At 49.4% G+C, this 12,846-nt stretch overlaps 2 protein-coding genes across 3 annotated transcripts in view; one reads left to right on the forward strand and one right to left on the reverse strand.

The window, feature by feature from the left end:
• SLC25A45 (solute carrier family 25 member 45) overlaps positions 1 to 12,846 on the reverse strand; it is a 13,010-nt gene continuing 164 nt past the window's right edge. Inside the window, exons 2-7 of one of the 2 annotated variants that reach the window (XM_053368914.1) lie at positions 10,255 to 10,348; positions 8,886 to 8,929; positions 8,020 to 8,091; positions 5,400 to 5,585; positions 2,389 to 2,656; positions 1 to 941 (exon numbers count right to left, since the gene is read on the reverse strand). In XM_053368914.1, the coding sequence (XP_053224889.1) occupies positions 673 to 941; positions 2,389 to 2,656; positions 5,400 to 5,585; positions 8,020 to 8,091; positions 8,886 to 8,929; positions 10,255 to 10,291 (876 nt within the window). In that variant the 5' untranslated portion in view covers positions 10,292 to 10,348 and the 3' untranslated portion in view covers positions 1 to 672. The remainder of the gene's footprint in view (positions 942 to 2,388; positions 2,657 to 5,399; positions 5,586 to 8,019; positions 8,092 to 8,885; positions 8,930 to 10,254; positions 10,349 to 12,846) is intronic. The other variant, XM_053368915.1, reaches the window with a different exon arrangement.
• FRMD8 (FERM domain containing 8) overlaps positions 6,865 to 12,846 on the forward strand; it is a 22,216-nt gene continuing 16,234 nt past the window's right edge. Inside the window, exon 1 of the mRNA XM_053368911.1 lies at positions 6,865 to 7,185. Within this exon, the coding sequence (XP_053224886.1) occupies positions 7,072 to 7,185 (114 nt within the window). The 5' untranslated portion in view covers positions 6,865 to 7,071. The remainder of the gene's footprint in view (positions 7,186 to 12,846) is intronic.

Raw genomic sequence — 12,846 nt, forward strand, 5'->3', positions numbered from 1 at the left:
GGGAGTTGAGGATGTGAAGCCAGGAGGAGACTAGGAGATGGTATGAGAACCATCTCCAACTATCTAAAGGGCTGTCCCATGGAAGATGGGGCAAGACTGTTTTATGCCGCTCCAGAGGGTGGGGTCCGAACCAATGGATTCAAAACGACAAGAAGGGAGATTCCATCTAAACACTGGGAAGAACTTTCTGACTGGAAGAGCTGTCCAAAAACGGGGCAGACTCCCTCAGAAGGTGGTGGACTCTCCTTCCCTGGAGGTTTTTAAACAGAGGTTGGATGGCCTTCTTTAGCTGCGATTCGTGCATTGCGGGGGGTGTGTGTGTGGACTAGATGCCCCTTGGCGGTCCCTTCCAACTCTACCATTCTCTGACTCCGAGTGCACCCACTTCCTCTCTTTCTGTTTTTCCAGAGGAGGGGGAATAGCAGTGAGCAGAGGCAGCGGTGCCCACAGCACTTGCTCAAATGTGCCAGATGTGCCCAAGAGTCTAAATTGCTATATGGTTTGCCCAGAGGTGGTCAATGTCTCTGAGCTTTCTTTGGGACCAGGACCCACCCAGCCTGCTAGGCGCCACCTCTGCCCTGAGTCTCTGGGCTGCAAGATGCTGGTGCGAAAGCCCTGAATAAGATGAGGAAGGGCGGCAATGCCAGCCCCTCCTGAGGATGCAACTGGGGTTCAGCAGAGAACCTTCAGGAGAGTCTCGTAGCTCAGGAAGGTGATGGCGTTGACTGGGAAAGCGCGGAGGCTGTTCAGGGCCAGCCCTTTTAGGAACACCCGCGGGCCCTCCTGCCGGGCACTGGTGAGGATGCAGTCCAGGATGCCTCGATACGCCACTCGCTTCACCCCGTCCATTTGCAAACGAGCCTTCACCACATCCATCGGGGTCGCCAAAGCCCAGGAAACCGTCCCGGCGCAGCCACCGGCAAGCAGAACCGTGGCAGAGCCTGCAAGGGGTGGGGTGGGGGGAGGCAGGAAGGCAGGCAAAGAGCACAGCATGGGTTGGGGGGCCTCTCTTGTGGAGGAGCAAGAAGGAGGGATGGATAATGCCCCCTAAAACAGGGAGGGCAGCAGATGTCAGGCTGGAAGGAACTATTTTGTTTTGTATGAAAATCCCGAGATCCACTGCATGTAGCCAGGCAGTCAAGATGCGGACTTGCAATTAAGGGATTTGGAGAGCTCAGCAGTTTGTGGGAGCCCTGGAGCTGAACTGAGATAACAGTCCTAACACACATAAGACAAACCTGCTAGCCCCTCTAGTCCACAGTGGGCCAAATACCCCTGAGAATCTAGGAATCTAGATATAGACTGCCTCTGGACCTGGAGGTTCCATAAGAACATAAGAAAAGCCTGGATGTTGGGTCCATCTAGTCCAGTGTCCTGTTCTCAAAGCGGCCAGCCAGATGCCCCAAAGGGAATGCCCCAAACAGGACCTGGGCACAAGAGCCCTCTCCCTCCCTCCCTGAGGCTTCCAGCAACTGGTATTCAGAAGCATTTCTGCCTCCGACTGTGGCGGCAGAGCAGAGCCATCCCGGCTAGTAGCCATCAATAGCCTCCCCTTCCTCCACGATTTCTTTCTAATCCTCCTATGAAGCCACCCAAGTTGGTAGCCATCACTGCCTCCTGTGGCAGGGAGTTCCGTAGTTCAACTATGCACTGCGTGAAGACGTTGTCCCTTTCATTCTGTCCTGAACTGTCCAACATTCAGCTTTGCTGGATGTTCCTGGTTGTTATGAGAGAGGGAGGAAAAGTTTTCTCTCCCAGCTTTCTCCATGCCATACATAATTTTATAATTTTCTATCATTGTTAGGATATTGGTGTTCCATTCCACCTTAAAAGGAACAGACATGATTGTTGTATGTCACATGTCTGTTTACGTTCCAGCACAGTTTGCTGGGAACTTCCGTTTGTGTATAGCTTTTGCCTTAAGCTTCCTGCTCTTGGACATGAAAGAGAGCAGACATGTTTTCTTTGTCCTGAACTATGCTGAATAAACTGCTTGTAAATATGCTTTACATATGCCTCTGTCCGCCACTTCTGTTGGATGTTATTCACTCTGCTAGTTAAGGCATGCTCAAGTTTTTGAAGGCTTCTGAAGCTGTGAGTCGCTGTTTGATGCTGTTCCAAAGGACCGGAGTTCACCCGGCTGCCGGCCGGTGGGCTAGAGCCAGCTGGGGGCCTGCGAATTGCCCCCGTTCCCTTGGACACATCCCAACAGTCATGGCGCCTTTTACTTGCCTTTTCGCCAGACTAAAACACACTCACAAACACTCCTTGTTCCCCTCCGGCTCCAGCTTTCTCCGATATTCCAGAGGAACAGGTTCCCTGAGAGCCTTAGGGGATGTGCAGAGGTGGCCCACCCACCGGGTCCCCCCAGCGCTCTTTGTATCTCACCTGGCTCCTGTGCTTCTGCAGTCAACGCCCTGCAGAACATTGCGTAAATCAGGAAGTACATGCCCATGTTGGGGGTGTCGCGAAGCACCAGCGCCGTAACCCCACGGAACAGGCCACGGGGGCCTTCCTCCCGCAGTAAGCTGGCAGCGCAGTGCACTGGACCCCTATACTGTGGCTGGGGGCCCCCTGGCCGGTCTCTGCGTCCGTACGGGTGGGTCTGGTTCTGCAGCCGGACTTTGACGAGATCCACGGGGGCCAGGACCATAGCCTGCGTCAACACAGGGAATGGAGGGGGAGAGAACAGTTTATTTACTGACTATCACTACTTTTGTTATGTTTGCAATTATTTGTATTTTTTACATCTGGGCATGGCTTGAGCTACGGAAAGGTGGCATACAAATAAAATTATGAATGAATGAACAGGGGGGAGAAAGGAAATGGGCTGCAGTGGAACAGGAAGGGGGGGCCACTTTCCACAAAATTTAGTCCAAGGCTGGTCCAAGGCACACACTTCCACCCCCATCCACACATCCCACGGGAAACTATGAAAGGCTCATTATCATGGTGCAGGAATACAACTGCTAGTACGTTTGCAAAGCTAAGCAGGGTCCAGTATGGCTTCAAATTGGATGGGGGACAACACGTTGAGATTCTTGCGTTGCAGGGGGTTGGACTAGATGGCCCTTGGAGTCCCTTCCAACTCTACCATTCTAAGATCCTATTGTTATATGAATGTGTTGTTAAAGTTCTTTGATTCCTATTAAATATGTATAATGAGAAAAGGAAGCAAAATTAACCAACTGACAAAATGGTATGTGAGTGTGTAAAAAATAATAATCTTAGTACACATTGTTGTGTGACACCACAAGGTGCAAAATATTATCGAGGATCTACAAAGATAAGTTTCTCCTTAAGTTTGTCCTTTCTCTTTTGGATTTGGAAGTGCTTAAAGAGAATTGTATAAAAACAGCACTGCAGTGGCCTCTTTAACACCTCTGAAATTAGATAAGATCTATGAAGTCAGAAATAGTAACTGCTGATCCTGTGCCAAAAATGGAAGAGGGTTGGTAGCAGATGTGATTCAGAGCTCAAGCATTTTGGGAAACGGTTCTCCAAACCCTAAGAACCCTTGTCTTTTTAATTCTGTTCCAGATTTAGTCTCCGATATGGTTTTGTAGCCCCAGATTGCCAGATGGATCCAGTTTATACTTGTCACTGGACCTGTAAGCAGATACCTCAGTGAACAAGAATGTCTGGGGAAATTATGGGGTGCTATTTTATCTCTTATATTTATGGCCTTCTCTAAAACTTTAAATGCACCTGAGCATGTCAGTTAGACATGGAGCCCAGTAGTCGTTTTAAGAAAGAACTCTTTGTCTTGGGTTATGACCAATTTGAAGAGTAAATTCCCACAAGGAGGTTAATATTCTGCCTATCGCACAACGTATTTTATCTTACAGAAAGGTGGCTTTTATGTGGACCATATGCTTCAGCTTTCATATGGCTTGATACATGCATCAAATAAAATGTGTAAAATTAGAATGAAATAAAGAAAAAAAGATTAATTCTTAAGAGAGGAGGGGCAACCTCTAGAGAAGGAAATGGCTTGAGCAATTGATACAGCTCATAACCAACTGAACAGCATCATAATGGGGAAATTGTGCGGCTGTTTCAAGAGCTGAACAGGGAAAAACATGGAAGGAGGGTGTTTTAGAATCATAGGCCTGTAGAGCTGGAACCCTAAGGGGGCATTTAGTCCAGCCCCCTGCAGTGCAGGAATCCCAGCTAAAGAATAGCTAACAGAAGGCCACCCAACCTCTGTTTAAAAGCCTCCAATAAAGGAGAGTCCTAATGTTAGTCACACTCAAGAGTAGACACACTTAAATGAATGGGCATCACTAACACAGGTCCAGTGATTTCCATGGGTCTACTAGTAGTAGAATTTAGCTGATATGCCCTACTTTCCTTCTAATGCAAAGGTTGTCCAGTCCAAATCAGTTTCAAGAGCAAAGTTTCCAGGCACGGAGGTCTCCTGGTGGCAGCAGATTCCCCTCCATTACGGTGAGGTGCTGTAATGGCTTTAGGGGTTGCTTGTGCGTAAGTTACCGCCGCTCTGGGCTAGGTTGGCTGGTTAAACCATTTGTTGCTGGACAGCCATCCACTCCGTGGCTGTTCAGTCGCTGGCAGAATCCGTCAGTGGGCGTTTCTTAAACCTTTTCCAACATAAAAGTTGTTTGACGCCCAGTCTCCTCCTACTCTCCCTGCGCGGAAGTCTTCTGCGCAGGGAGGGCGTGGGTAGCGGAGGACCTGTGCTCTCCCCGCTGGTGTCCAGTGAAGAGTCCCGGAGCCTGCTCTCTGCTTCCCCCATTGGCCCCCCTCTATCCCTGGTGTTGCGCTGATTTTCTTCCCCAACCGGAGACCTGCCTCTCTCCCTGCTTGGCCCCTCTCCAGCATCGCTGTGGAGCCTCGCCTCCTCCTCTAGTTCCGATGGCAGTTCCCTGACAGGTATGTTGCACTTGTATTCAAAATTATAGCAATTATTTCTCAATTTGCATCTATAACACCTTCTGATGGAGTCCGTTCCACTCTCGAACGGCTCTCGCTATCTGAAAGTTCTCCCTGATGTTTCGTCAGGTTCTCCTTTCTTGCAATTTGAACCCAACTTCTGCATGATACTTCAAGATGGAAATAATATCTCCTCTCAATCTCCTCTTCTCCAGGCTAAAGATCTTCAACTCCCTCCACCGTTCCTCCTGAGGCTTGGTTTGCAGACCCTGGATCATTTTTGCTGCACACCTTCCAGCTTGCCAATATCCTTGTTAAAACTGTGGTGCCCAGAACTGGACACAGGGCTCCAGGTGGGGTCCGACCAAGGCAGAACAGAGCAGCGCTATGACTTCCCTTGATTGGGACTTGGGCATGAAGTCATGCAGATCCCGAAACCATGCAAACTGAGCAGAATCACAGACACGCTCATACGCTCAAGTCAGGTGGGGCTACCTGCTCCTTACCTGCACCAGTCCTGAGAAGCATCCAGCCGCATAGACATGGGTGTAGCTGGGGGGGTTGGCACTGCGATCGCGGTGGTGGGTGCCGCACAGGTAGAGCAGGAAGTTGCTGTAGGCCCCAAACGCAACAGAGTTCACCATGGCCACGCTGAGCAGCGGGAAGCTCATGCCTTTGAAGAAGCCAAGGATCTGCAAGGGAGAAGCAGGCAGGTGAGCCCTGCAAGGGGGGCTGGTCTAGATGATGCTTAGGGTCCCTTCCAACCCCACAGCCCTATGCTTCTATGAGCTGGGGGTGGCCCCGGAGGCTGGCTGCAGGGGGACGACGACCATGTATGCCACCTTGGAGAGAAAAAGGTGGGCTACAGATAAATAAACTGGGGATTTAGCCAGAGTAAAAAAAGGTAAAGGGACCATTAGGTCCAGTTGTGACCAACTCTGAGGTTGCGGCGCTCATCTCGCTTTATTGGCCGAGGGAGCCGGCGTACAGCTTCCGGGTCATGTGGCCAGCATGACTAAGCTGCTTCTGGCGAACCAGAGCAGCACACAGAAATGCTGTTTACCTTCCCGCTGGAGCGGTACTTATTTATCTACTTGTACTTTGGCGTGCTTTCGAACTGCTAGGTTGGCAGGAGCAGGGACCAAGCAACGGCAGCTCACCCAGTCGTGGGGATTCGAACTGCCGACCTTCTGATCGGCAAGTCCTAGGCTCTGTGGTTTAACCCACAGCGCCACCTGCGTCCCCAGAGAGCAGAGGGTAAAAAGCCCTGCACAGTGGTTCCTTCTGACTCCCCACTCCCCAATCAAACCTCTCCTCTTTTGGGTGAATTTATCAGCAAGGGCTGAGTAGCTTATGGCAACTGGGATCCAACTAGCCCTGGTTGGAGGGGCTCTCACTGGAGGAGGAGGAGGTCAGCAGTCAGTCCCAGCTTGAGCCTTTGGTCAAAGTGAGTCAGGACACACTGTCAGGTTCTCCTCCAAATCTCCAACATCCAGACCCTCCAGGTGTCCCTATTTTCCAGTGACAGTCCCGGATTTACAGAAGCCCTTGTGGTTTCTGATTTCATACCAGAATGTCCCGCTTCTCCTTAGGAGTCGGATGCCCCATTTTTCATAGGAGAAGCATTGGAGGGTATGGTAGAACATCCCCATTTTCATCAGGGACATTTTGTAGGGTATGAACACCCTAAAGGAAGCCTGCAACCAGCAGCGGAGGAAGCCGCTCGGGGACCTGGGGTGGCACACCCAGGAGCGGGACGAACCCACAGGGCCTTTGGAGTCTGCCTTCCTCCTCCCACTCAGCTGCCCTACAGCTGGGGGTGAGGCAGCAGGCAGACCGTTTGGGCAATGCGGAGCCTGCACGCGCCCAAGCCACCGCGTGTCTCCTGGGAGAGATGCATGGCTCGGGGGCGCTGCAGGCTCTGTGGTGAGTCCTGCCCAGCATTTTCTCACCACCCTCAGTGGTGACACCTGGGGCAGCCCGCACCCACCACACACCCCTTCCTCTGCCCTTGCCTGCAACTCATGGGGAGTAGCAATGTTTGAGGTACCTAGAGGTTGCACCTAATGTTAGTCGCACACAAGACTAGACCTACTTAAATGAATGGGCATCACTAACACAGGTGCAGTGATTTCCATGGGTCTGCTAGTATTGGAATTTAGCTGAGTACAATCACATATGCCCTACTTTCCTTTTCTTCTAATGCAAAGGTCGTCCAGTCCAAATCAGTTTCAAGGGCAAAGTTTCCAGGCACGGAGGTCTCCTGGTGGCAGCAGATTCCCCTCCATTATGGTGAGATATGCTGCACTTGTATTCAAAATTATAGCAATTATTTCTCAATCTGCATCTATACATATCAATTAGCAGCTGCAAATTTTGTAAAAGCCTGTGTCCTCTCTTGTCTTTCTCTTCCGGTGATGCCTTGCCTCCCACCCTCTCTTCTGGCAAAGTCACCCCTCCCAAGCGATCTGTGGGGCAGGCCCCTGTGATGATGTCAACTCTCCCAAGAAATTAGATAGGCAAGGATCAGGAATGTGGCTGTAGAGTCAAGAGGCAGCACTAGAACTGCAAAGAAACACACCAGCTTAGGAATTTATTTCTGGTGGGGGGGGGGCGGAGATTATTCCCAAATTGGGCATTTGGGGAAAATATTGAATATTAATATTAAAAAGCAAAATAGTTATATGTACTTGTCTATAAAAATAGTCATATGCCTCTGTGTCATAAAAATATATCAAAGCAGTTTACAGCAATACAAACATAAAACCATGCAAGAAAAAAGCATTAAAAAGTTAAAAAGATACATCAAATAATCATTGTAGAATAATGTGTTCTTAATTGCCTGGATAGGCCCGGAGAAATAGAAATGTTTTCAGCACACATTTAAAAGTTGGCACGGAAGGCGCCTGCTAAATCTCTAGTGGCAGAGAGTTCCACAGAACTGGGCAGATCATATTTCCTTCTTCGTAATAAGTGATTTTTTTGGGTTAAATTTGCATTCTAAAATTATGCTGTTACAAAAGACCTTGGTCTAAATCTAGCGGTTTAAGATTAGGCTGGGTTTTAAAAGGAGGTGAAAGCTCAGAGGTGAAGTCTGTACTGCACACACAACAGAAAGAGGCTCACCGTTTCCTCACGGTACGTCCTGACCACACAGTCCAAAACGTTCTGGTATCTGGCCTGTGTCTGCAACCGCACCTGGAACGGAAGAAAAGCCCCCGACTCAGGGCCAAATTACAGCCCCAGAGTCTCTGGGAATGTCTGCTACCTGAAACCCTGGGCAGCCACTGCTGCCAGTCAGTGCAGGCAATAATAATAATAATAATAATAATAATAATAATAATAATAATAATAAAAAATTTTATTTATACCTCACCCTCCCCAGCCAGGGCGGCTAGCATCAGTAAAATTACAGTAAAAAAATAATGGGGGGGGACCAATTTAAAATACAGGTTAAAATGCAATTTTAAAAAGCAGCCCCATTTTAAAAGTAGCCCTGAACTAGAGGAACCAATGGTCTGGCTCAGTATAAGGCAGCCCTGGAAGGCTCTTTCCCATCCACTCGTAACTGGAGAGGCTGAGTTTGGGACCTTGTCCATGCGACTCATGGGCTCGACGACTAAGCCAGGGTCCCAAAACCCCAGTGAACACGCCAGTTTCTGCTTCCCCACAAAACTCCACTGGCCACCAATCCCACTGGGGAGAAAAGAACTTTGTTGGGGATGAGGTTCGCTGCCGCAACCCAGCATGCTGCTCTGTCCAGAGCCCCGTATGGATTCAGTGCTCATTGCATGCTATGCAACAGTTGCAGCTAGCACAGAGCCTCAAAAGCAGCTGACCTCTTTGGGCATGCACCTCCCCAACACTTCTGGCATCCATCTCCCTCCCTCCCATCTGAGACCCATCTCCTTCAGGCCTCCCCCAGGGCTGGAAGTCCTCCCACCCCACCCCTGCCTGAAGCATTTCCAGCCCCCTCCCCCCAAAGAAATCACCTTCACCGTGTCGATTGGGTGCCCCAGAACCAGCCCTGCTGCCCCTGTAGCAAAATAAAAATTAGAAAGGGGGAATTAGTGGGGTCTGTGTTAGGGCGAAGAGGCGCTAGGCTGGCTTGGGGAGAGAGAGGGGCAGGGTTGACGTGTTGCTTCTGAAAAAACGTCTCTAAGCAGCCGTGGAAAGCTAAGTCACTCTCGGTTTCATTTCCCTTGTCTGTAAACCAGAAATGAAAAATGGCCTGCTCCAAAGGGTTCTTGTGAGGAAACAAGGACTAAGTTGTGAGAAGCTGGAGCAGCAAAAGACAACTTCTCTTGTCCTCCTCCAACCCAATCCTATTTTCTTTCACTTAAAGGTAAAGGGACCCCTGACCATTAGGTCCAGTTGTGACCGACTCTGGGGTTGCGGCGCTCATCTCGCTTTATTGGCCGAAGGAGCCGGTGTACAGCTTCCAGGTCATGTGGCCAGCATGACTAAGCCGCTTCTGGCGAACCAGAGTAGCGCACGGAAACGCTGTTTACCTTCCCGCTGGAGCGGTACCTATTTATCTACTTGTACTTTGATGTGCTTTCGGTCGCGGGGATTCGAACCACCGACCTTCTGATCAGCAAGTCCTAGGCTCTGTGGTTTAACCCACAGCGCCACCCGCAGTTTATAAAATTACACCTGGCATGGAGAAAGCAGATAGAGGAGAAATATTTCTCCCTCATAATGCTAAAACTCATGGGCATCTCATGAAACTGAATGTTGGAAGAATCGGGGAAAGAGAAAAGAAAGGGTTATTTCTATTTCTACCTATTTATCTACTTGCACTTTGACGTGCTTTCGAACTGCTAGGTTGGCAGGATTTCTTTCACTTAAGTCATTGCATTTTTACCCCACTCTTTTTCTAAGTGAGTTTAGGGCAACATGTGTATATGGGGGGGGGGTTCCCCTCCTTTTATCCTCCTAGACCTGTGAGGCGTCTCAGGCTGAGAGGGGGACTGGATCAAGGCCAGCCTGGGAGCGTTGTGGGGTTGGATCAATGCTGCCTCTCCTGGGTCCTTCGTCTGACATTCCAGCCGCTTCTGCAACAGCTCCGTCTGTTAAAGCGTGGCGCTGATAACGCCAAGGACACGGGTTTGATCCCCATATGGGCCACCCGCATATTCCGGCATTGCAGCGGATTAGACTAGATGACCCATAGGACCCCTTCCAACCCTATTAACTCTATGATTCTATTCTTCTACACACACAGACCCTGCCCTGCTGGATCATAGGGTCTTCCATGCTGGAATAGGGATGTGTCCCTACAACAAAGCCCCCCACGTGTGTGTGTGTGTGTGTGTGTGTGTGTGTGTGTGTAAAGGGAAGAAGGAGTTCAGATCTTACCAGAAATCCATCCTGCAGCAAATTCTGCACCGGACATCGGAAAAGCTTCTGGAAGTCTGGGTGCATCGCAGAGGGATGGGGTGGGGTCCAAAATCTGGTCAAAGGGAATGAACTGGTTGAGTTGCCTTAATCTTTAACCAAATGCACACCACAGGGACACATGTTCTCCCACCCACTTGAGATGGACCATTAACCATGCAATCTGGGCTGAACTAACCAGGGTGCTGTGCTGGGACCCAGAGGCATGGCTCCTGCAACAGCCCCACAACAGCAACAGAAGTGGGGAGGACAACCTCTTCACACTCTTTCGGTCACCCCACCCCAAGAAGGATATCGTAGAGCTGGGGGGGCGGGGAGAGATCAGAAAAAGGCAGCCCAAACCATCAAGGGGATGGAGCCATTCTACTACGAGATAATGCTGCAGCATTTGGGACTCTCTTGTTTGGGGAAAAGGCAAGCAGGAGATGGCTTTGTAAGTTTGTAAAATGATTCACAGCATGTAGAAAAGGGGGCAGAGAAAAGGTTTTCTCCCTTTCTCATAACACTGAAACTTGTGGGCATCCAATGAATGTTGGGAGGTTCGGGGACAGATAAAATAGAGCCTTCCTTCACACAGAGCATAGTTAATCTGTGGAACTCACTCCCACAAGACGGCCACTTCCAAAGAGGATGGGACAAATTCATGGAAGAGGAGAGGGCTCCTGGCCACCATGGCTATGCTCTGCCTCTGCAGTTGGAGACAGAAATACAGTGGTACCTCGGGTTACATACACTTCAGGTTACAGATGCTTCAGGTTACAGACTCCACTAACCCAGAAATAGTACCTCGGATTAAGAACTTTGATTCAGGATGAGAACAGAAATTGTGCTCCGGCGGCGCGGCAGCAGCAGGAGGCTCCATTAGCTAAAGTGGTGCTTCAGGTTAAGAACAGTTTCAGGTTAAGAACGGACCTCCGGAACAAATTAAGTGGTACTTAACCTGAGGTACCACTGTACTTCCCGATACCAGTTGCTGGAAACTGCTGTCTTGTAGCCTAACTACCTTACAGGGTTGTTGCACTGTTATTTTTTAAATCATTTTTGGGGAGGGGAATCTCTATGGAGGAAGGATAGGATAAAAACTGAAGAGTAAGAATCCTGATAAATAAACCAGTTGCCTTATTAACTCTTGCATGTTACGCAATAGGTTTCTCACTAGCTCTTACCTCTAGGACACAAGAAGAGCCTGCTGGATCAGGGCCAATGACCCAGCAATCCTGTTCTCACAGTGGCCAAATAAATGCCTGTGGGGAAACCTGCAAGCAGGACGTGAGTACAAGAGCCCCCCCCCTCCTGCATTCTCCAGGAATCCTTATTCTTTTCCGTCTACACCTTCTGTCCTTTGACTCACCTGGGCGCTGGGGTCCTGTCTCCCCCCCGCCCCGCCCCGCCCCCGCAGTTGCTGCTCTCAGCTCCAAAGGCCAGATCCCCCTTGCAGAGGCTGAAAACCCGCCCCCCACCCCAGCAAAGAAAGAATCCCTTGTCTCCTTGTGGCTTCTCTTCCTTGCCAGGATTAAATATTCACTGCTGTTAACCTTTAGACCAGAATCGGATCTGACTCGCTAAGTCTGCCACTCTTTTCGCTGGATGCTTCCAATCTTCCAAGCACTATCATAACGAGGAACACACCTTTGCCCCGAGATCGACGAGAGATCTGATCTAGCGCGCTTGACTTACATTCAGTAAATTGAGCTTTTGAGAAAAGGCTACGCTGTGTTAATTTTACAGGCAGTAAAAACGTCTGAAAGTTTTGCCGGTAGCCAAGAGAAGTTGAATTGAAATACTTTTTTTTAAAAGGAAAAATAAAAATTAACTGTGCACTCAGTGTGTTTTGAAGGTCAGTTCAATCCAATCATGAGGATAGGAACGGAAAACAAAACTGCAGACATAAAGATGTGATTATACAAATCTCTGGTGTGACCCAAATTTTGAATCCTGCGTCCAGTCCTGGTCACCTCACCTCCAAAAGGATATTGTGGAGTTGAAAAAGGCCCAGGAAAGGGAAACCAAAGTGATAAAGGAGATGGAATAACCCCCATGAAGAAAGGATGCAGCGTTTGGGCATTTTTAGTTCAGAGACAAGGCGAGTAAAGAGCTAGAAGTTTATAATATCATGCATGGGCTGCGGAAAGTGGATACTGTACAGTTTTGCCTCGTCTCTCATAACACTGGAATTCGTGAGAATGCAACGAAGCTGAATGTTGGAAGGATCAGGATAGATAAAAGAAATGACTTATTTATGTAGCACATAGTTGAAGTGTGGAACTCGCTGCCGCATGAGGCAGTGATGGCCACCAACTTAGATGGCTTTAAAAGAGGACTGGTCAAATTCATGGAGTGGCTATGCTCTGCTGGAAATCACAGGAGGGGATTGTGTTCGAATCCTGCTTGCCCACGTGCTCCATTCTAGGGAAGAGCCTTATGGAATATCTGAAGCAGGAGATACACACACGCGCAAAATCGGAAGTGTTCCTCGCTTCACACGTTCAATGATAAACGGGCGGGGTGTGTGGAAGCCAAGGAACGAAAAAAATCCGTTGAGCTCGATGGGCA

The sequence above is a fragment of the Podarcis raffonei genome, chromosome 16 (genome assembly GCF_027172205.1).
Source record: "Podarcis raffonei isolate rPodRaf1 chromosome 16, rPodRaf1.pri, whole genome shotgun sequence".
Lineage (NCBI taxonomy): Eukaryota > Metazoa > Chordata > Lepidosauria > Squamata > Lacertidae > Podarcis > Podarcis raffonei.